The 24836-nt window shown below is 46.2% G+C and overlaps 1 protein-coding gene across 1 annotated transcript in view; it reads left to right on the top strand.

Annotated features, from left to right (window-relative positions):
* Sh3rf2 (SH3 domain containing ring finger 2) overlaps positions 1-24836 on the top strand; it is an 85725-nt gene that overhangs the window by 20649 nt on the left and 40240 nt on the right. The window contains exons 3-4 of the mRNA XM_048331107.1: positions 20570-20839; positions 23602-23697. Coding sequence (XP_048187064.1) covers positions 20570-20839; positions 23602-23697 — 366 coding nt within the window. The remainder of the gene's footprint in view (positions 1-20569; positions 20840-23601; positions 23698-24836) is intronic.

Here is a 24836-nt window from a genome sequence, read left to right as displayed (position 1 = left end):
GTTAAATTGGTGACCAAAAATTGTATGCTGGAAGATATCAGAACCATATTGAAAATGGGTAGCACACAAGCCTTTCATACTATTGCTTAGAGAATGTATTCGAATATGAGCTACTGTTCTGGCTAGCTGGTCAGATACCTAAATCCTTCCCACCCTCACGTATACTCGGTTTCTAAATCCCTTGAAGCCATAGAACTGGATTAATGATATCAAGTAGCCTTTTCCCTGCCTGACTTTCCTCCACTATACCACCAGGAAGTCTGTCGCTGCAGTTCTGGTCAGTTTGTGTTTACAGCACAAATGGGAATTGTGCGGCTACTAGAGGCTTGGCTTACCCTGCGTCCATCCTGACTTGCTCCTTAGGTCATCCCAGGTAGGCCCCTTCTCCCACAGCAGCAGAAAGACGGGGTTCTTGTATGCTTTGAGGAAAATTAAAAGGCATGGCCAGTTCATCTGGGGGCTTTTGTTGTTTCTGACAAAGCTGTTCAAAAGAAAAAACAAAGCGCACAAGAATTCTGTTTCCACCACCACAAGTAACATTTCCAGTGTTCTTCCTAGACCTCGGCCCTGCCCGGTTTTGTCCATAGTCTTGTCCTCAGGCGGTGACAAGTGAAATGCAGTGAGACCTCACTCCCTTCCGTGGGTTCTGCTGGACTGGGAGTGGGTAGATGGTCAGCTGACATGCCGGGCTGGATTATCACCCTGGACCAGTGCTGAGCCCTCACTGGCTTAGACTAACGTGAGGGCAGCTTGCTGTTCAACTAAGAAAAAAAAAGTCCAAACTCAGTGGTTTTCATTTTAGCAAACAGTGCCTTTTGAGCAGAGTGCATTGAGCTGGACATCCCGGAGCTCTCAAAGCTTATAAATAATTGAGGATAATTAGTGCTTACAACAACTTTTCAAATGTCGCTCACCTTTTCAACAAATGCTTACTGAGCTGCCAGATAGAATACTAGACTTTGGGACAGTGTGGAAAAGAAAACCATGGAAAAACGCTCTCACGGAGCTGGACAGTCTTATCCAAGATATGTTCATTAGCAAAACATAAAAATGTCTAAAGTGTGATTGGGAATAAGGAATAAAGGGAGGGGGTAGACGGGGACAATATTCAAGAAGAAAGGGGTTCAAATGAGAATCCGAGGGAAGGAAGCGTATGATAGGAATTAAGGACGTCAAGAGTTAGGCAGATGTTTCTGAAGCAAAATAGAAATTGGAGGGAGGGGAGCTGACTTGCTGTCATGACTTCAGCTCTGTAAACAAGAGGAAGGGCGGGGGACAAAGACCCAGTAGATTAAAAAAAAAAATGGCAATCCACTGAAAAGCTAGGACAAGTTAGAAACAATTCACTAAGATGCCGGATGCAGTAACAGAAACTGAACTCAGGGCCTTGGGCTCTCACTTGGCTTCTTCACGCGAGGCTAGTGCTCTACCACTTCTGGCCTTTTGCTGGCTGGCTGGAGATAATAGTCCTGTCTACTTTTCTGCCCAGACTAGCTTCGAACTGGGATCCTCAGATCTCAGCCTCCTGAGTAGCTAGGATGACAGGCAGGAGCACTTAGCAGGATTTGCATCCTTTCTCTTTTCTTTTTTTTTTTTTAAACTATGACTCCCATTTTCTAAAGATTATTCTAGCTCCCTTGGTGAGACAGACGGAAGCGGACCAGGTGGAAGGGAGGGGAACAGGGCCAGCAGGGATAGTGAGTGTGGAGATGGAGAGAGACGACGTCATCCTTGAGATCTGTTTTGAAGAAGCAACTCCCTTAACTCTAGAAGTGGCCCCAGGTTGCAGAAATGAAGTGAGATGGGGTAGATAACGCGATTGCAACCATGTATAGCCATGATAACCCAATGTAGATGCCCAACACATGTCAGCCACTGTTGTTCTCATTCTTTTCAGGGCGATGGAAATTATCTGAATTTAAAACTCCCTGTTGTCTGTGTGTAGAACCCTGGGGACAGTGGTTGTCATTTACAAGACCAAAATACGCACTCTGTATCAGGAACTCTGCGGCCTGCTGACAGGGCCACGCATGGGGCGAGCCAGGGTGTGCGTCTGGATTTCACAGGGGGAAGGGAAAAGACGATAAGATGAATGGTCATAACAAGTTTAAAAAAAAAACACTGACCTTATAAACACGGACCCAAAGACCCTCCCAAGACAATAAAAACTCTTGCATTCATAAAACTTGGAAGAAAACGCTCCGATTGGAGCAGGAATTCTACTTTGAGCTGGGTACTATTCAAGACACTTGTATGTGACAATTGCTTCAGAACACTAGGTTGCTGTGAAGGAAAAGGCTCCCACGTGTCTAGGTAAACTGTCAGCCATCACTGGACTCCTGTCATCTGCCCATTTCTTTGTTCTGCCTGAATCAGTCTCCGGTCATTATCTAAGGTAGTTGTTAACCACTGGAAGCCTCTAGGTCCTGGCATTTTTAACACCATCTTCCACACCTTCTAAGAAAGACCGTGGATGTAATACCAGGTGGGCTTCTCTCCAGAATCATTCTATTGGGTCTCTTTTACTCTTCCATCTTACGGTTGTACATGAGGTTGTTGTGGAGGGATCCCCAAAAAGGTTTATCCTTTAGAGAAGGATGAGAAATCATTAAAGTCTCTATTGGCCCAGAGAGGAAGAAAGAAACAGTGCTGTCATTAAGTTGTAAAATTCAGTTCCCTAGGCTGTCTCTACTTGAGCCCATTCAACCTAACTTAACCCGGTTCTTCCTTTCTTCCTTTCTTGCATTTGTTTCGTTTTAGGTTTGATATTTGTTCAGGATTTTTAAATCGACATACAGTAAATTGGTCATAATTAGAGGTTTTATCATGATGTTTCCCGACATGTACATAATGTACTTCAATTACATTCACTTCCCCTTTTATACTTTCCTAACCTTCCTTTTCCCCCTTCATTCTTTTCCCCCTTCATTCTTTTCCTTCCCCTTCTACCTTCGTTTTCACCTCAAAAATCAGATTGCCTTCTACAATTTCAGCAAAGGGTGGTTCTGATCATCACACACACACAAACACACACACACACACACACACACACACATAAATATATATGTCGATCATGGATGTCTTGAAGCACTAGAAAGGGACTAATGGAAAAGAAAGTATATTCATTTTCTGTGCTGTAGAACAAATCACCACGACTTCAGAGGCGCAAAACAACAGACCTGTGTTGTCTCACGATTTCCGTGGCCAGGAATCCAGCACAGCTTACTAGATCCTCTGCAAGTGACAGAAGCAGCCAAGAGTGGCTTCTCATGGGCTGGGGGGCGGGGGGTGGGGGAGGCTCAGTGGAGTAAGAACTTGTATGCAGGCTCACTGGAGTCACAGTCAGGACTCATTTCCCTGAGAAAAGCTGGTAGAGAAGCCGGTAGAAGTCTCTTGCTTTCTGCCCACCTAAGCTTTTCAGAACCTAGAGCCAAACCCCGCGGCCAAGCCGTGCTCAGAGGCCGGGAGTGCCGAGCACCTCTAGCGGTGTCTAACGCGCCTGCTCTGCCAAGCTTCTGCAGGAGCACATCTGGGCCCAGCAGCCAGGCTGGAGCCTGGGTTTGTTTTTCACAGCTCATTTGTGATGTCCTATTCTATTCCTGGACGCGCTGTCCTTCCCTGCTGACACTGGAGCTCCGTTTCTCAATAGCCACTTGAACGAGATGGCTCCGAAAGTACTTCTCGGCTTCAGCCCTTGGAACCCGGCACTTTCCACCACCTGCTGCTGCTATACGAAGGGAGGCTGGGCAGAGCGGAGCCCTGACTCTCTTCTATTTGGCTGTGCGCGTGTGGCCTTCAAGCGATCGGCGCTGGGGGCTTCTGCAGCCGCCGGGGACTTGGAGCAATGTGGGAAAGGAAAGGATTTGAAGCTCACGTCCTTGTCCCACCCACCCAGGGCTCAGCCCCTAGCCCAGCTGCCTGCACTTCTGGAAAAAAAAACCTGCCACCGGCTCTGTCTACAGATACCCAGCCCACCTCCCCACGGAGAAACTAAAAACCCACTTGTTCTGTGGCTCTGAGTCAACCTTATTAGAGGGTAAAGCGATGCAAGGCCTTTGACAAGAAGCGCAAAGGAACGGAAGACATTGGGTTTTCCTACCTGGGACAGTGTCGAGCGGTTCCATTTTCCAGCATACATCCTGGTGCGGCTACGGGCTAGTCTATGCTCCAAGCACCATGCCTCTCCTCTGCAAAGGGGAGATAGGAACAAGTCCTACCCCACGGGCTGTGGTAAGGCCGAGACAAAGACGGAGCTACGCTGAAAGCGGCACCAGTCCGTCGCTGATGGTCGGCACTTATGGGAATGACAGGCAGCAGGCTGACCTTTAGGCCACGTTTGACCTTCCCAAGAGGAAGCCTGAGATAGGTTCTTGCTGTGTTCCTTGGTGTTTGAGCCCAGGACTCATAACAACCACAAGTATCATGGGGACTGGAATTCTGAGTGCCTGTTCACAGGCCTGTTATCTAGAACAGTGACACACTCATATACTCTGTAAGTTTTGTTTGACTTTCATCTTGCAGATGGAGAAATTGAGTGTCAAAGAGACTAAAAAGGGGGAGAGAGTGGGGGAAGGAGTCCAAAAAGAAGGGTACTCATTACCTGACTTAGGTATCCATAACCCCTCTGTACATCATCTTTACAATAACAGTATAAAATCCAAATAAAAGGCCAAATAATGACATCGGGCACTCGTGGCTCACTCTTGTGATCCCAGCTGCTCACGAAGCTTAGAACCGAGGGGCCCAGTAGGAAGCCAGTCCCGACAGAAACGTCCATGAGACTCTTATCTCCAATTAACCAGCAAAAAAGCCGGAAGGAGAGGCGTGGCCCAAGTGATAGAGGACCAGCCATGAGCAGACAAGCTAAGCAAGAGCGGAGAGAGCCAGAATTCAAACCTCAGCACCAGCACACACGCGCGTGCGCACACACACACACACACACACTCACACACACACAAGTCTGCAGTTGGCAGTCCACAGACAATAATGATTGGCAAATGACTAATTATAAAAACCTTATTTTTTTCCCCAATGGCATTCATTCTATCTTTTATAATCATTTGTAGGGTTTATTATGCACCAAGGATGTGCTCAGAAATGGGGGGGTTGTAAAGATTAGTAAGATGGAGTTCCCACCGTCAAGAAACTGAGATTCCACTTGTTTGCAGAAATCCGTACCCCAGCACTGGGGACGCAGCGGGGTGGTGGAGAACTTGTCTAGAGTATGTGAAGACCCAGGTTGTACTCCTAGCACTGCAGAAAGAAAACTCTAGGGGAGAGAAGAAAGAAGGAAGGAAGGAGGGGGGCAAGAGAGAAAGCAGGCTAGTCCCTGAATCCAGGAGCTGGCAAGCATTGATGTTTCTAGACTCATATGCTCTGAGTCCCTGAATCAAAGCAAGTCCAGGTGACGTAGTGTTCAGTTATAGTTTAAGCCAAGGATGCATCTGCTAGTTCCCTAACCTGAAATTATACAAGTGCCCCCAAAGGCCATTGGCCTGGTCTGCTTCCTTCTAAGCCATTAGCTGGATTTATTCACTGGACTTTGTTTCAGAGAAAAGCTAAATCTGAGCAGACTAGGGGTACCCAAGTCTTCACTTTCCATCTATCTATCTATCTATCTATCTATCTTGTCAGTCATGGGGCTTGAACTTGGGGCCTGGGCGCTATCCCTGAGCTCTTTTGGCTCAAAAATAGCACTCTACCACTTTGAGGCAAAGCACCACTTCTGGTTTTCTGGTGGTTAATAGGAGATAAGAGTTCCAGACTTTCCTGCCGGGGCTGGCTTCGAACTGTGATCCTCAGATCTCAGTTTCCTAAGTAGCTAGGATGACAAGTGTGAGCCACCAGCACCCAGTTTCATTTTCCTTCTTATTCTCTTTCCTTTCCCTTCCTTTCTTTCCCTCCTCTTCCCTTCCCTTCTGTTTCCCTTTCTTTCCATCCCTTTCTCGTGATTCTCCCACGGTGTCTCTGCGTAAAATTCCACACCTACTGTGTTCAGCCTCATCTCTGTGTTTACAAAACATCAGATACTTAGGAAACTAGACTGGGTAAATTGTTCTAAAAGCTGCACTAACGTCAATCCATAAACATGTTCTGATTAGAAATACGAGCTCAGAGTTTATCTGACTTTCCTTCCTGGTTTTGTTTTGCTTTTTTAATGCTTAGAGTCAAGAAGTCGCTTAAGGTGTTCAAAGAGAAGGGTGTTTGAAGAAATAAAAAAAAGTATCTCCAAATTCATTAGCTGAATTCCACAGAACTGTGTGAGCAATCTCCTAATAATCCTACTTCAATATGAGAGACGTTGTAACTAGTTCACTTAGGGTAATTACAGGGCAGTTTTCTGCCAAGCTTTAAAGATAGACTTGGAAATGTTTCTTTTTCTTACTTGCCTCCTGGTGTGTGTGGGGGGGGGGGTTTGGGGAGGAGGCTGGGGTCCTGGAATGCCAGACAGAGCTGAATGGGGGACAGACTGGAGCCAGCCACCAACAAGAGAGAGAGGCACCAAGGTTTAGTTCTTGCTTTCCTGTGTTCAAACTTCTGGAAACGCTGCTAAACTACCACAATGCCCCCCCCCCCCCCCCCGTTGAGTCCTGTGGTAGAAGCAGCACAATGCTACACAATGCTGCCCAGCACAGCGCTTCCGACCTGTAGTCACACACACATCACCAGGGAAAGGTGGGAAAAGCAAGTTCTAGGACCTCACCCCAGATACGTCTGCATAAAGCACTTGGGATGGGCCCACGTGTTTAACAAGCCCTCCAGTACAGCTTGGTATTTAAGCACGCCTGATCTGCCGACATAATATTGACAAGCATTATGCTAGTAGCTTTGGCCAAGAGATACGGTTTACTTGCAAGGGGGGGGGGGGGGTTATTCAAACAAAGCGTGTTTGTACATGTCCACACAATTCCTTAGGAATTGGGCAGTACCTACCTCTGCCATTCACCTATCAAAGGCCTTAGACAAGTTATCTCATTATTCTAAACTGTGCATACTGTTAAATGTTTAACAAGTGGGAAATGTGTTTGCCTAATGTAAATACTTTCATCATGGCTCCCTTCAAGCTATGAACGAGATGTCGGCCAGCTTAAAGTTTTCATGGAAATGGAACAATTGGTTCTCGTAATCCTATGGAAGCCGACTGCAGCACGCCACTGTCTCTGAGACTCAGTTTCCTCATTTGTCAAATGGCTGGGTAATAATAGTATTGACTTTACAGGTGTTGTTGGAAGGCTGAAGTGAAGAAGTGCTGATAGCAGAACTTTATTAAGTACTTCCATCTGTCAAATACTTAATACGCACCGTCTTATTAAAATCTCATAACCATGAAATGGGTTCTATTATTCCTTCCATTTCATATGTGAGGAAACTGAGCTGAACTAGCTAGTCTCAAGTCACGCTGCTAGCAAGTGGGAGAACCTTCAGTTGACGCCAGAACCCATGAGATCAGAGATGTTATGGACCACATCTCGTGGTGCTCAGTCGCCAGTGGCTGTTATCACACTCTAAGTGAACTTCCTGAATTCCTCTTCCATTTGGATGGGGGAGCGAGTCGCTGGTGCTGACACTATGAAGCCACCTTCGTTTTCTTCTGGGAGATGGGCTCAGATTGCCTAATGTTTGAGCCAGCTGTTGGTTACTCCTGGTAATAAATAGAGAAAACCACAGCCAATTGACACCCACAGTTAACCCAGCAATGAAGGCTCATTGGAGTACTTGTAAGCTCTTCCCCTCCTCAGATCACCTAATTAGACTTGTGTTTTTCCTGGCGTTCTCTGTATATCCATTGATATACATGTCCATACCCATAGGTAGCTTTTATGAAGTCAGATTATACATATTTTTCTTTGCAGTTGGCTTCTCTTTACAACCTAAATATATATCCCAGACATTTTTCAAATGGCAGTATAAATTAATCTATCTCTCAAAAGCAGTGTTCCACAAGGGTTACCTAGACTCATTTCCTTAGCCAGTCCCTGATGGAGAGACATGTAACCTATTTCCAATTCTTCTCTATTAAGCACTCCTATACTCCATAGTCTTTTACATGGATTCTAGCATATGTCTACAGGAGAGATTCCCAAAACTAAGATTCCCAGGTCCAAGGAAACATGCAGTTAGTTTAAATCTTGACTAATGAACTCAAATCACTAGTCAGTGGGAAATTTTAATCTCCTAACATTCCAGAAGGAAGGTTCCTGATTGCCCAGATTTTCAGCAATACTAGTAGTTCTTCTGATGATTTTTTTTCCTTGAATTATCTCTAGCAGGTTGTGCAAAGGAGTTGCCATTTAACAAGGCCGTGTATGAATAAAATACATCTTGATCAATGTCTCTCCTTTCAGTATTCTCTTCCACCTCCCTGCTACCTACCCTTTCCCTTGTCCTCTTAGTTTTGTAGGATATACATTCCTCTCTTGACTGCCTTCTCCCTCTCTTCTCGTCATTAGTCTACTTTCCCCTTGACTCCACCTCGCACCTTTGAATATCTGCTTCCTAGTGTTCTATTTTGCTGAACTTTGCCTTTGCCTTTCTAAGGAATTACACTATTTGAGTTCTCCCTTGCATCTACTCTCTTTCACTTAGTGCATTTGTATACACTTGCATACCACTCAACCTATTTACCTATTAGTTTATAAGCTAAATCTGGCTTCCAACTTCTGATGATTTGGGGAAAAGTTCATTTCAAAATGTTCTCTGTAGGGGCTGGGGATATAGCCTAGTGGCAAGAGTGCCTGCCTCGGATACACGAGGCCCTAGATTCGATTCCCCAGCACCACATATACAGAAAACGGCCAGAAGCGGCGCTGTGGCTCAAGTGGCAGAGTGCTAACCTTGAGCGGGAAGAAGCCAGGGACAGTGCTCAGGCCCTGAGTCCAAGGCCCAGGACTGGCCAAAAAAAAAAAAAAAATGTTCTCTGTAGGGCTGGGAATATGGCCTAGTGGTAGAGTGCTTGCCTCACATACATGAAGCCGCTGGGTTCGATTCCCCAGCACCACATATGTAGAAAAAGCCAGAAGTGGAGCGGTGGCTCAAGTGGCAGAGTGCTAGCCTTGAGCAAAAAGAAGCCAGGGACAGTGCTCAGGCCCTGAGTCCAAGGCCCAGGATTGGCAAAAAAAAATGATCTATATAAAAGTAGAGACAATAATAATCAAGACGCTCTATGTATACATCTCTTGCACCATGACTAACATGAGCTCATTCTCAGCCCCTTAGTCCCCGTTGACTTCTCTCCTGATGTAGCCTCTCCCATGTAGACCCTCCAGTACGTACATTTATTTATTCATTTATGTACCTTTTATTTATTTATTTTTGTGCCAATACTGGGACTTGAACTCAGAGCCTGAGTCCTGTCCTTTAGCTTTTGCCCTCAAGGATGCCCTCAAGCATGGAGATAAGTGTCTCATGGGCTTTCCAGTTGGGGCTGGCTTTGAGCTACAATCTTCAGCTCAGCCTCCTGAGTAGCTAGGATTACAGACAGAAGCCACCAGCACCTAGCTCAGTAGACATCTTTAAAAAAAAATAAACATTCCAATTTTTTACAGTACCCCAAGTCCATTTTCACATTTAAAAAAAAACTCTCTTACTATTATTAAATATCTAGCCAGTGTTCAAATGTCTGTAATTGTCACATAACTGCTCTGTAGGGGTGCCCATTAGAGTCAGAATGCATCAGGCTCCACTTAACTGCACTTGGTTGAAATGTCCCCCGAATCTTCCCATCTCTAGGTTCGCCCCCACAGACACGGCTCCTTCTTCTCTTTCCTTTTCTACTTGGATCACTCGTCTTCCACGGCTTTCCACTTTCTGCACTTTTTCCCGTTGTAGTCCCGTGTCATCGTGGTCCTTCGGTCTCTGCGTCTCTTGTAGCCAACAGTGGCATTTAAAGCCAGGCTACCCGAGTTCAGAGCCACATTCGACTGTTTCCATTTAAATTAATGGAAAGCAAATAATACCCGAGGGGGGGGTGAGCTTGTTCAAAGGGCGCTGTATGGATCTTTGCAGTTATCACAATGAGCTCCTTCACCTCAGTACTATTAATGTATGCTATAAGGAATTTTGTTTTAAATAAAACATGTGGTCCTAACCACCCAGCAAGTCTCAGGGCATGGGCCTGTCGCGCGACCGAGTGCAGAATGGATGTTTCCATGACAGCAGAAAGTTTTGCTGGGCAGCAATACTTTCCATGGCTGCAATTATTTCTTCCCATGAATGCTAAAGAGCAGAGATGAATACCTGTAGGCTCAGATCACATAAGGAAAGAAACTAATCATGTGGCAGACTCTTCTCCTGGCTGTCTTGACGAGATCTGTGTGTGCAGATGACGGGGTATCTGTAAGGAGTGCTTGAGGTACGTGTGCGATTCTGTGCTGACAGGTCAGCAGCCTCCACTCCCCCCTACCCGCCCCACAAGCGGCCCTGACCCTCCCTCCCTCCTCTGAGGGAGGGAATCGGCGGAGGACGTGTGCCTTCCGGGAGATCCATGCTACTCCGTCTTTCCTGGAGGTTGCAGGAGCCTCTGGAGGTTTCTCCCTGCCTGTATTTCTGTCTCGGCTTGCGTGTCATGAGCACATTTCCTCGCATACGTAAGCGCCTCCTCCAGGAACTCCCCACCGTCCCTGCGGAAACCTCAGCCCATGTACATAGATTGGGCTGGGGAGGATGGGGAATTGACGACTAGGGTATCATCCCTCACATACTCGTGTCTTTGGAAAACACTTCCTGGGCCCGACACTGTGTTAGGCACCCGGTCGGTCGGTGGTGAGCTGGTTAAGGTTTGGTCTTCACTAAGTGCACAGTCTGGTGGAGGAGACAGTGATGTCACTGACCCACGGCAGGAGGGCCAGGGAGTCAGAAAAGGAGGCAGACAGCCCCTGCGGGGTGTGCCGCTTCAGCCCAGACCCAAAAGGCAAGTCACAGTAGGTCAAGAGAGGAAGAGGGTGGGGGTGTAGACAGTATTCCAGAAGAACTTAGCAGGAAAGAGATGGCACGATTAATATTCACTATTAAAAAAAAAAAAGGTGGAAATGCCTACACTGCTGGCTCACCAGTAATCCTGCAACCCTAGCTACTCAGAAAGTCGTCACGGGGGAGAACTGTCAAATACCCCAAACATAACCAGCACGAAGCAGGGATGGAGATATGACTCAAGTGGTAGAGGGCCAGTCAAGCAAGCACGGGGCCTTGAGCTCAAGCACTGTATGTACAGGGAGAGAGAGAAGGAGGAGGAGGGGGCGGAGGGGAGGGAAAGCGGGCTCTGCGGGGGGAGGGTGGGTCTCCTGGGTGAGGGTGGATGTGGTTGAAATGCTTTGTGCGCATGTGCGAAGGCGGAGCGATGAAGCCTACCGAGGTTGCATGTGAGAGACAGGGAGGGGGGACGGGGGCGATGGAGGCGGATGCGGCTGGTGCAGGGGGGGGGGGGATGGGGTGCTGTTCGGTGTGACTGCCCCGGGCAGCATCAGAGGGGGCGGCTGGGGGACAGGTGCGTCACAACAGCATAAGCGCCATCTGTGTGAGCCCTGCCACGTCAGGTCTGCTCGTGCCTCAGTTTCCTCCCGCATTAAATAGCCGCGGCCGTAGCACATAAGGCTGGCATGAGAGGCCAGCGGCACAGAGGACGCACAAGCAGACTGCGAGCTGCGTGTTGGATTGCCAGCGGTAGCCAGGCGCTGGGGACTCACGCCTGTCGTCCTAGCTACTCAGGAGGCTGAGATCTGAGGATCGAGGTTCAAAGCCAGCCCGGGCAGCAACGTCCGTGAGACTCTGATCTCCAACGAACCGCCTAGAAATGGGAAGTCGAGCTGTGGCTCAAGTAGTAGAGCGCTGGACTTGAGCACCGAAGCCTCTGAATTCCAGCTCCACAATCCTCCTCCTCACCGACCCCAGCTGTGGCGCCCTCCTGGCGGGCCGGGCTCGGCTTCTCCCGCCTCCTCCTCCTCCCAGCTGCGCTCGGTGCTGTCGCCTTGGGAGACAGGTTAGGAGTATTTGCACCATGAGATCCAGCATGTGCTACCAAGTGAGCCTCTTCTGAATAAAGCGCTGATCTGCCAACACAGCACTGAATGTGAAAGTCGTGAGGAGAACGTTCCGCTTTGGGCATGTTCTAGAGTGTGACTCCGTCACTCCTTCCCCGAGAAGCAGTCCCGCCCCGAGCCAGCCCTGACCAACAAGACTAGGAAGGCTGCTCCTCGTGCCAAGCCATCCCCAGACACGCCAGCGGCTTCTCAATGACCCCCGGCTCGTGGAGAGGAGCTGCCCACGGGCGATCGCGTCCCTCGACACGGTTGCCTGCGATGGAGAGCAGACACTTGGGGCACAGGGCATGTTGGGAAAGCAAGGGGCTTCAACGACAGGAGTCTCCCGGGCAGATATCTGTTGGGGAAACTGAGATGTAGATAGGACGACACCACGCGTGCTTAGAAATGATGGGGGAAAAGTCTCATCCACTGCATGCCACGCCTGCTGGAAACGTCCATTCCCTACGCAGAGACGATAGGAGGAGGTAGGATTATCTCGCAGGCTGAGTGCCATGGTACTTTCCCCCTGTGCTTTTGCTCCCAAGCACCCCCCCCCACCCCGGTCCCCCCCACCCCCCAGGAAGAGAGAGTGACAGGAATGCTTTGGTTGCCTCGGGACTTCAGTACTAGCTGACTGAGTACCTTTGGGACTTGGCACTCACCTATTTCCATCGCAAGCCCAAGCTGTTTATTGAGACCCAGCTTGTGTCTGGAGCCAGGGATGTCGCTGTAGACATGCCTGGTGTTACCTTCTGTGATGGGGACAGCAGTCCTCAAGAAAATACTTGGAGGGGGCTGGGAATATGGCCTAGTGGCAAGAGTGCTCACCTCATATACATGAAGCCCTGGGTTCGATTCCTCAGCACTATATATATATATATATATATATATATATATATATATATATATATATCCAGAAGTGGCGCTGTGGCTCAAGTGGTAGAGTGCTAGCCTTGAGCAAAAAGAAGCCAGGGACAGTGCTCAGGCCCTGAGTCCAAGGCCCAGGACTGGCCAAAAAAAAAAAAAATACTTGGAGGGAAAAAATTAAGGTATGCGAAAAGGCCTCGCCACTTAAGACCCGCCTTCCTCTGCCACTTAGATGCTATAAATTCCTGTTTCCTTTGCCTCTTCCTACGGCAGAATCCCTGGGAATCAGCAGGGGAAGAGACTGGCATATCCTGAGTAGTGTACGTCTTGTTGAGGGGTCAGAAAGGAATGCCAGGTAAAGTGACAGGAGAGAGGCAGAGAAGGAACGGGAGACCGGTGATGTCTCAGCATTCAACTGCAGACTGGAATATACAGTGTATATATTTATAATATACCATCTATCAGATACCTATGATACACACACACACACACACACACACACACACACACACACACACACTCCATTGCTCCAACACACATTGAGTTGCTGGCTAAGCAGCAACTAGGAAGTTAGGATCCAGGACAACTTGTTGACCTCACCAATAGAGTGAAATCGCCCTTGCCTTATCCAGCCTTCTCAGGTGTACGCTGTTAACCTTCCATGGCTTTTCTAGAAGCAAATGCACCAGTCACAGAAGCAGAACAGCTTCTGAAACGCCAGACAGAAAAGAACCTATATGACTTTGTGACTTTAACGTTGTATTTCCTAAGCATATTGGAGTGTACAACTCTTGGAGTATACATGCACGTGTGTGTGTGTGTGTGTGTGTGTGTGTGTGTGTGTAAGAGAAACCAGGTTTTTTTAAGTTGGAGGTGGTTTGGAAAATATGACCAAAATGATCATTTGTTTTTCCAGTTCAACCATTACCTCTTGCTTTCAGATAATTATCACCAGCCACGATGATTAACATGGCACTTGCATGCATCCTTTTCCTCCAGGAACACGGATGCTTAGATGTTTTTCAGCCATTCACAAATTCATTTATTCACTCGCTCATCATTCATCAAACAGCCGCTTGGATCGAGGGCTCGGAGGTGAGAGGCGCTCCAGCCCTCCGATCTGGTTTCTCCAGCAGCAGAGAAGCCGTAGCCCGGTGAATAACTGGAGGTAAAAGCTCCGTTCCCTGGTGACTCAGAGCTCCAGAGGTCAGCCCTTCACTCAGCAGGTTGATTTGGGCCCCACCCTGAAGCCAGAAGCCCAGACCCGGCCTGCCGATGGGAAAGTCCCCATGCACGGCCGGGCGCGCTCTGCGGAGCGGCGGGTCAGGTTCTCACGAGGGCTTGCCCCTGTCACTGCTGTCACTGCTGTCACTGGGACCGGCCCACCACAGTTCCACACCCCTCTCCCTCGCCTGCTCACCCATCCACACCCCCTGGGGGATTTTTACAAGGCTCACTGGCAGCCGGGCCTCCTCCTGTGTACGAATTCTACCTCCCATGTGTGTATTTCATTGTCATGGGGTTTCCCTATTTATGGATTTGAATAGGTGTTAGTCAGGAAGTGTTACTTGGTTGTTGTTTTTACTTGTGTGGGGGGTGGGTCTAGGCCTTGAACTCAGAACCTAGGCACTGTGTGTGTGTGTGTGTGTGTGTGTGTGTGTGTGTGTGTGCTCAAAATGGTGCTCTACCACTTGAGCACTTCTCCACTTCTGGTTTTTGTTGGATAAATTGGAAGTAGGAGTCTCACAGACTTTCCTCCTGGGACTAACTTCCAATCACGATCCTCCGATCTCAGCCTCCTGAGTAGCTAGGATCACAGGCGTGAGCCACTGGTACCCAGCCTGTTTTCACTTTGCTAGTGACTTCAAAGAACAACCGCTTGCATGCAAGCTCGTTCCGCACGGTGCCTTGGGTTATTCGGTCACTCCACGCTCTTCTCACTGAGAGGCCTGGCCGAGGGAGCCCTGGCCCCGGAAGCCTCTTGCCCTCACCTCTCATTGGTCAGCATGGACACGGAGCCATGACCAATTCCTGGACACCCTCTTCCTTATCCTGTGGCTGGAAAGCCAGGATGTTCGGCTCCTCTCTCACCTGCGTATTTTCCGCGGCTAAGTCTACCTTTGTGGTCCAACGGTGGGAGGAGGGAAAGGAATTTAAAAACCACAGGATTCATGGGCTGGAGAGAGGGGTGATGGGCAAATACTGTCAGAACGTTCAATGTGCACATGCAAACAGGAGGGGTGGGCGGGGTTGGGAATGATGATGAGGCAGAATGAAGCAAGAGGTGACATTGATCAAGAGGCATTGTACTCATTAAGATGTTGAGTTGAAATCCCTCTGTATAACTATTTAAAGGTAATTTAAAAAAAAATGTTTAAAGACCAAGGCTTGCCTGAGATAAAGGCCTTAGAAGAGAAAAAAAAATGAAAAACAAGGCAGGGAATAGCTTTCATTTTTCCTGCTCCTGAAAGAAAAAAAAAATGTTGAGTCGGGTGTCAGAACTGACTCCAAATTGTTTCAGTCAGAAGCCATAATTTGGGCAATGATTTCATTTAACTGTGTATCCTCGTCGTAACTGGATCTCGGGATTCAAGGTTCGTCGTCAAGGCTCTAGCCATCTCCTTACTCATTTCCATGGCTACATTGTCCTCACGCACACTCACGCTGAAATGCAATCGGCCGGCGGGGAAGTGGTGGAAGGCGGGACCAGGTAGGACCTTTAAGAAGTGATTGCATCATGGCGGCTCTGCCCTCTCGGGCGGATTAATGGATTAGTGGCTATTAATGGGTTGTTGCAGGAGTGGCTGTGTTACAAAAGGAGCTCTCTCCACCTTGCTTGCTCTATCTCACCGGGGCTGCCCTTATCCAATCTGCTCCCTAGATTATCTACATGAAAGAAGGTGAGCAGTATTTGTCTTGCTGAGTCTGGCTTCTTTTGCTCATCTCTAGTTCCATCCATTTTCCTGAACATGATATCATTTTGTTCTTCGTTATGACTAAATGATACTCCGTTGTGTACATACACCACATTTACCTTATCTATTCATTGGTCGCCATGACTTGACTGTTACAAACACAGTTGCCATAAACATGGGTGCGCAGGTACCTCTGTTGTGTACTGATTCACACTCCTTCTGATATATACTCAGGAACGGTATAGCAGGATGACATATAGCAGCGTTATTTCCAGTTTTTTAAACGACTTCCATACTGAACTGTTACGTCCTGAACTTTCTGAATAAATGAGAAAAAGAAGAAAGAAAGAAAGAAAGAAAGAAAGAAAGAAAGAAAGAAAGAAAGAAAGAAAGAAAGAAAGAAAGAAAGAAAGAGAGAAAGGAGGGAGGGAGGGAGGGAGGGAGGGAGGGAGGGAGGGAGGGAGGGAGGGAGGGAGGGAGGGAGGGAGGGAGGGAAGAAAGATAGTCTTTTAGTCACATACAAGCTTCCACTTGTCTTTCTGAATCAAGGAACAAAGGTTGGTAATAATCTAACAGTAGTCCTCTACACCACTTTATTCCCCTCCCCTCCTCCCCTCACCCCTGCACCTGCGGAAGCAGAAAGCTTATGTGAGTGATAAAAACTGCTACCAACAATAATGGGTAATAGCTGATAGGGAATGTGGAATCATTTTCTCTGGAAAGAACAGTTGAGGGCCAGATAGAATCAACCAGCTGAGTCTCTTCAGGTGCTTAACTTTTATGTGAAAGCTCTAGAGTTCAATAATTCATGCTAATGTAGCCAGCAGCGAGCAAATTGCATTCACACTCTATTCAAATTTTGATTACAAAACAGCCCTCAATGAGTTTCACGATGGAAAAACATACTGGGTGACTTTAGTTGGGTGGAAGACAATGAGCTTGACAGATGAGCTGGGGCTTTAAGGTCAAATAAGCCTAAGTCCATCTTTGGGTCTGCCATGCACTGGCTGTTGACCTGGTCTGTTGACATCTAACCATCTCAGAACTTGTTCCCTGATCAATAAGATAGGGAAATACCACCTTCTTCCTAGGAGTTTGAAGTCACATAGGTAGTGCATAAAAACTGCAGACCCTACAATGTTAGAAAATGCTCAGTGGCCTGGAAGAGCACCCACAACGTTGGACTTCTATCTTCAGAGTCATTCACTCTTCACTGTCTTGTACACATACTCTCTCTGTCACCTCCCTTCTCTCCTGCTGCCTTCTTCTGTCTTCTCTTCTTCTCTCCACCCTTGTCTGTACTTGGAAACCATACATACATAATCATGAATACAAAGCTGAGAATGCCAAGAGCTGGATTATCCAAAACGAAGAGAAGAAGACGAAGTCAATTGTCTTCATGTTAAATAGAGAATGTATGACTTGTCCCCAGTACTTGTCTGCGTTGAGGGGAGGTAGGGAAAAGACAATGAAGAAAACAGGCAGTTAGACCTCTCAAGATTTTGCAGTTTATGTAACTGTAACCCCTCTGTACATCACCTTAACAAAAAATAAAAATTAAAAAAGTTAAAAAGATTTCACAGCTTACACATCTTCGGAGGCATTTAAGCACGTCATACAATCTTGGTTTAATACACTCTCTTAGTAATCATTAAAATGTGTAAGTCACTTACACTGGACATATCTTCCAGGAAGGAAAGAAGAAAGTAGGCTACCAATTTTCAAAGTTTACCTCAAGGTTCTATTGCTCTCGTTTGAGTTAAAACATAATGTCACTTAAACCAGTAGCATCAATCTCGGGTACTGGAGAAGCTAATGACCACAACTAGAATGGCTCTGTAAAGATCCCACAGGGACAGATTCTGGTCACATAGGTCAGGAAAGGAGTTGGGCCATTTGTACTTGCCACATCTCCAGCAATTCTGGTACAGATTGATGACAAATTTCTTTTAGAGAAACATTGACTTAGTACTGAAAGAGCTTAGGTTTGAGGACAGTCCTGAGCTCATATCCTAAATCTACCTATCTTTTAACTATGTTAACGTGGGCAATTAATTGTTAATAGTTCTGATTCCTAGTTTTCTAATCTTTAGAATTAGAATAAATGCACATTTCAAAGTGCGATGATGACGTAGTGAGAGAGAAATAGAATCCATCGTTAAGATGCTACTATCTGACAGGAAGAAACAAAAATGACCGGCAATAGGTATATTTACTATAGTGCAAAGACAAAGGGCTTGGATTCTTTCTTTGTCTTTCCCTTCTCTTTCTTTTCCTTTTCTTTCACAAGTGTGAAAGGATGATGCCTAAGCAAGAAGGAAGCTTACCTACACTACAGACAACATCTGGAAGCTGTGGAGTCTGCGGTGGGTACAGCAGCTCTTCCTCTTCCTCTCCGGTTCGGAAGTGGCCTTGGGCCTCATTATTCAAGATGGCAGCCACAGCTCCGGGCGCCATGCCCTCTTTCCTTCCACACAGCAGGACAGGGAAAGAGACAATCGGTCTCTCTACAGTAAGGACTCTCTGTTAAGGTTGTCAGAACTTACCTGCCAGGGAATCTGGGAAACGGGACCAGTCAAAATTCCAGGTCTCCCGGGCATTAGGTGGCTCACGCCGGTAATCTTAGCAACTCAGCAGGCAGCTGTTATCCCCAAGTGCATCCATTCCTAGTCTAACAGATTCGGATACTCCCGGAAATCACCTGGTTTTTATCCTGGTTTTACCTGCTTATTTCTCAAAAACAAACAAACAAACAAACTTATCCCAGAGGGTGGTTGCCAGTCAGCGATGGTGGTACACACCTGTAACCCCAGCACTTGGGAGGGCTGAGGTGGGAAGGTCACACGTGCCAAGCCCATCTGGCCTAAAGAGAGAGTTTGAGGTCAGTATGGGCTACCTAGTGAGATCTGTCTCAAAAGAATACAATTAAAAAGGCATCACCTGATTTGCTCAGACTACCCGGCTGGGCTGGTTTTGTTCCTCAGTTCTGTCCACATCTTCCATTTCTTGACCCTCAGCTCCATTCATTGTCTTTTAACCAGTGTTATCTTTTGCACGCATTCGACACCATTTTAATTATCTTTAGTCATACAAAAGAATTTCAATCCAGCGCGTTAATTTCATGTTTACAATACCTCTTGATCATTGTCCAGCAAGATGCTGTGCTACATTATAGAAATGTAAGAAAACATAGCTCAACACTTAGTCATTTTTTATTATTCAAACATCTCACTGTTTATCAGTAATTACTCCGTGTTTTGTTACAGACATCTAGCATGTTCCTTAGCGTTTAGTGTGTGTGTGTGAGTGTGCGTATGCTCACACGCCCGTGTACCCATGTGTTTCTCTTCCAGCTTTGTGCTGGTTAATCGGAGATTGGAGTCTCACGGACTTTCCTGCTCGGGCTGGCTTAAACTCCAATTCTCCTGTTACATGTCCTAGTGCATTATGGGTGACACGGCTACAGATTATAGATCAGTATTAGCAAGGGCAATGACTGCAGAGTTCTTTGTTATGTGAGTCCACGTGACTTGCTCTCCATGCAGAAGTTTCCCCAGGACGGGCTTCCTTCCTGTGATCTCCTGCCCCTCCATCTTCTCACCCCGTCCCCAGCTGCCCCCACTCACCCCAGAAGCAAAAGGATATAAGGTCTCGTCTCTACCCCTCATCTCCGTGGAATTATGTTTCTAAAAGAGCCTTGTAGGCTGGGAAGATCCTTGAAGACCTAAAGGAACGTCTCCCTAAATTCCATTATGCAAGCCTGCCGTACACAGTGAGAGGAGGCGGCTTCCTTCTCAGAGATCCCACATCCGGTGCAATCCCAGCTAACGGAGCGGCTCTGGGCTCTGCCCCAAACGTGGCAACTTGCAGATTGCCAAGCTGATTTCAAGCAAGACCAGCGTGAGACCATTTCTGTGTGAGGAAAAGCCAGCTTCAACCAGAAAAAAAAAAATGCACTTGATTGAATTAATTATTCAGAGAGACAATCAATTTGACAAAAGTGATGATTTATGAGATGGTTTGTTTTTTAAAAAAAAAATCAATGATTGATTTCTAATTGTTCTTTCACTTGAAATTTCTAATGATCTAAACTCTTTGAGACTTGCAATTTCTAGAAAAGACAAACTACTGTCTCCGACAGCACTTGGTATTTTCAGGTGGTTTGCATCTCCATTTTCTTCCCAACAGTACTAACGAGTAGGCAGAACCAATGTCATTAGCCCTCCGTTACAAATGATGACAAGAAGGCATGACATTTATTGAGCATATACTATATGAATGGTAAGGTGGTAAATGCATTATGAATATTTATTCCTCACAAAAACCCTAATAGGTTAGGCATGCCATTAAAATCCCATTTTCCAAATGAATACACGTTTAAGAAAGATTAAACAACCATAATGACATAAGTAGAAACAGTGGAGCCAGAATTCCAAGTCGGTGCAGATCCAGAGTCACCCACTCACACAACTTCACAGAATCAAACCCAGAATCTGGTTTTCGGCATCGTGAATGAGAACAAGAGGTCGAGCGACTGGTAGCTCGAGTTCAGAGCCCATACCTGCCATAAGTTACTCAACTCTTCTGTGTTTTCGTCAGTTGCTCTGATACATGGAGATAATGAGTGTCTGCCTACATTGGAATAGGTGATAAACACACACACACAAAATCAGCACATAGAAGGCGCTTCATAATTAGCTGTTAATATTACACCTTTTCTGCTCCCGCCTCAAAGCTAAGTTTGTATTTCATTGGTCTATGCCTCGGCAGGTGCCTCGAGCCAAGGCCTTATGCAGCTACAGAGGGCGGAATCCCGGTGACCTGAGGTTCAACAAAGGAGATGTTATCCTCCTCCGGAAACAACTGGACGAAAATTGGTACCAGGGGGAGGTCAATGGGCTCAGTGGGGTCTTCCCAGTGAACTCGGTGGAAGTCATCAAGCAGCTGCCCCCACCGCCCCCGCTCTGCAGGGCCCTCTACAACTTCGATCTACGAGACCGGGGCAAGAGTAAGAGCCAGGACTGCCTGACCTTCCTCAAGGTAACATTCTGTGTGTGTGTGTGTGTGTGTGTGTGTGTGTGTGTGTGTGTGTGTGTGTGTGTAGTTAGTTATACATGGGGATACAGTTCTAACTACATGGAAGTACAATCTCCAGGGAAATCACCCATTTCATAGAAATCTTTAAGCCTTTTCTATTTTAACTACAAGAATCAGTACCCCCACATGCATTCACGCTGCCCTCCCTTTTGATCACATCTTCGTTGAAGACACTGGGAACAGAAAAGGCAGAAGCCCCCTCTCCTGCCCTCCCGGCAGAGAAATGGCAGAAACTGAAACACAGCCTAATAACGTGCTGTGCAATACGCCGATCTCACCTCTCTGACATGTGACGGTATTCGTTCTTCTATTATCTTTAAGTAGTTGCTCAAAGGAGTCACCATTCGACAAAGCAATTTATGAATACAACATGTGTTGCGGTTTCACACTTTTTATAATTCTCCCTCATCCCTCCTAATCTGCTCCTTTTCTAGGGCATTCTTGCTGATAAACATGATCACCTAACTTCACTCACCTATAACATTCTATTTTGCTATAAACATAGTATTCAAACACACACTAGCATAATCATAACTTTACATAGCCACTTACAAGATAATAGTTTACAAGCACATTAACTACACTAAGATATTTTTGACCTCTTGTTTTTATTGCACAACTCTTCACTGTGTGCAAGACAGTCTTACAAAATCTAAACTGCTTGAAGCCTTGGCCTTCAAAACTAGTTATTCCATACATTCAAATTCTGTCACAGAAAGTAAAGCTGGAGTTATTTGCATTCTTTGCAACTTATGATAAGAAGACTAATCTAGTGTAAGAGCTGTTACAATAGCCCAAGAAATAAATGTCTTTTGTTTCATAAAATATTTGTATTCTGTCACTATAAGAAGTGAGATTTAATTCATATTCCTTCAAATTTCATAAGCTTATTGTTCTCCCTATTTCAAAATAATGAAGATCATGATTCAGCATAAAACTCCTAAGGAAAATCTTTCTATAGCCCAAACTATAAAGCTTATACTTCGACTACAGTTAGAGGAATAAATTCAACTCTTCAGGTATATATTGAGTACTTAATTTGTGCATTAGACACCGGGCCCTGGAGACATAAGCAGGAAACACTATCTGCTTCCTTGATCTTTGCCCGCAATTCGCCAATAAAGACACCCCATGTTCATCCATGCCTTAAGCCCAGTCAGGTGTTAAGTTGGCCACTGGGAACAGAGTGACAAGCCAACGTCCCTACCTCCATGGAACTGTCACTCTGATGAAAGAAACGGACACATCAATGGGAAATTATGACAAAGGCCCAGAAGAGAGAATGTGGCTGGTTCTGGAGGGCTGTGTAATGCGGAGGCTTACTAGGAAATCTGGTCATCTTAAACTCACAAGCATGCCCAAAGGGCACTCAGGATCCCCCTGCCAAAGCGGCTCTTTTCCTCACGCTTTCTATTTCCATTACTCAGACGTTTACTCGTGTGCACCTTTACCCGCTCATGCAAGAATCTATTCCAGAAACATGTGTCGCATACCTACTGAAGGAGAGCTGCAATGTTAGGTGGCCTGAACAGACCCTGGCCTTGCACACATGGAGTTTATGGTCTTATAGAATGAGATCATAAGCTACAAATATATATGTCTAAAAAGAGATCCTAAACCACAAACATACATTTGCAAATAATGAGAAAAAGGAAGCTAAAAATGCACATATAATAGTGAGTTTTACACTGAGAGTTGTATACATAACTTAGGAGCATGAGATAGAAGGGTTTATATCCCCAGAAAGTCTTTAGTGGACAAAGATACAGAGAGGATTTGATGAGTATGGATGTACATGGAAAGGGGTCCCTAACATGAAAAGATGTTAAGTTACATCCTAGCTGGTGACTTCCTTTATACGAAATACAAAAATGGGTACATGAATGTACAATACTAGAAGTCAAATAATGACTCCATTTTGCTTAGGGACGGGAAAGGACACAAAGCCAACTGCTGGACACTCAATCCAGTATCTTCAGTTGGATGGGGGTTTATAGTTATCATCAAAATTCCTTTAGCTTTACACCTAAAATCTATGCACCTTAATGTAGGCATGCATGTTCTTGAAAAAATATAAAACCAATACTTACACGTGTGTTACCTTTTTTCTTGAAATTTCAAAAAATCTAGGGGGAAAATATGTTAACCGAGCTATTAACAGTGGTTGTCTCTCTACAGACAGAATTTTCCCCCTTATTTTGCTTACCCAAAGTTCCAAGTGTGTCTACAGATTTACATATGATCTTTTTTTTGGTAATTTAAAAAATTTGAATAATATCTGCTGTGTGTCTGATATATTGAAACTGAATAGGTTCTAAAGAGTCATGGGAATGATGTTCATCATTCTCTTTGCCAAGATCAAACGTGTCTCCTTGGTGGCTTCACTTTTAATGCCTCCTCCGGATCAGTTTAAAGGAGAACCTGGGATTCTGCTGGGGATTGAAATTATGAACGTTTCCAAGTTTTCCTCCTGGAGACCCTTGAGCTTCCAAGTTAATTCCACTCCTCTTAGCATCCTGATGGCCTGTATATTTCTGGTTATGGAAAAACGTTCATTTTAGTAGGAAGGTCTCCTAGACAACTCATCCAAGGGCTACCTCCCTTGGCCTTACTCCAGATTGATTGCCACCAGATGTTTCCACCCCCCCCCCCCCCCGCCCCCGGAAGCTGAGGCTAGAGGCTGAGCACATGACCTTCTCTTTCAGGATGACATCATCACTGTGATCAGCAGGGTGGACGAGAACTGGGCGGAAGGAAAGCTCAGAGACAGAGTGGGCCTTTTCCCTATCTTGTTTGTGGAGGTATGTGAATTCTTTCCTTTTCCTAGAAAGTTCTGCATGTCCCGGGGATGCCTGGCAGGAACTCCTGTTTGACAGAAGGCTTGTTTCAGATCTAACCCAAGGCTAACAAAAAGATGCCACAGCCCGAATCCAGGTACACGTAGTCGATGCGTCCTACCTGTTCCAATTCCACTCACTTTGTAAAGTTCACCTTCTAGCCCACACTGAGCCATAAAAACTCAGCTCAAGTGGCAGAGTCCCTGCCTAGCAAATTCAAGGCCCTGAATTCAAACCCCGGAATGGCCAAAAACAAAACAAAATATCCCACAAGTAGCTGCACACGCATGGCTTTTCTTTCCTCTTTGCACACCTTACCACGTGGTTGTTGTTACTTCATAAGCTAGCTTACAAATAAGAACTTTATTTAAAATAAATGAAAGTTTGCCTAAGCATGTAGATAAACCTGGGTTGAATCACCAACAAAAGAAATAGTCAAACAAACAAAAATAGTGTAACACACGAATAAGCAAAAAGCTATTTGAAAGCTGTCAGAGAAATGTTAGAACCCAACTGAGTATAGTCACACATGCCTAGAGTCTCATTTACTTCAGTGGCAGACATTAGGAGAGTCGTTTTTCAGGGATAGCCTGGGCAAAGTTAGCAAGACCCTTCTCAGGCAGGGTGGTTCAGACCTGGAATCATAGCTACTCCTGAATTTCAGGCCAATCAGAGCCGTTCGTGAGACCCTCTCTCAAAACCAAAACACCAATAAAATAGTGGGGCGCCCGTCTCTCGTGGTAGAGGGCTTGCCTAGCGTGTGTCAGGCCTCGGTTTCCATCGCCAATACTTCAGATGATGATAATGATGATGATGATGACAACAACAATGGAGGAGGAAGAAGAAGAAGAGGAGGAAGAGGAGAAGGAGGAAGAAGAGGAGCTCAAGGAGCGCATTCACTGCCATCTCTTCTAAACATAGAGTCAGTCGCTCGAGTAATTTTTCAGGTCCTGTGCTGAGTTCAAGGATACAAGATTGTGATTGCAACTTGCCCCGCCACGGATCAAGACACGCGTTCCCAAACGTGGGGTGCCTTCTTGAATACTTCTTCCCCCCGTCCTCCGCTCCTGCGATTTCCTCTGGAGTCCTTGGCCACGTCCTTT

This window comes from Perognathus longimembris, chromosome 22 (assembly GCF_023159225.1).
Source record: "Perognathus longimembris pacificus isolate PPM17 chromosome 22, ASM2315922v1, whole genome shotgun sequence".
Taxonomy (NCBI): domain Eukaryota; kingdom Metazoa; phylum Chordata; class Mammalia; order Rodentia; family Heteromyidae; genus Perognathus; species Perognathus longimembris.
Note: the sequence above shows the minus strand (reverse complement) of the source record. Positions and strands in the feature narration are given on the sequence as shown.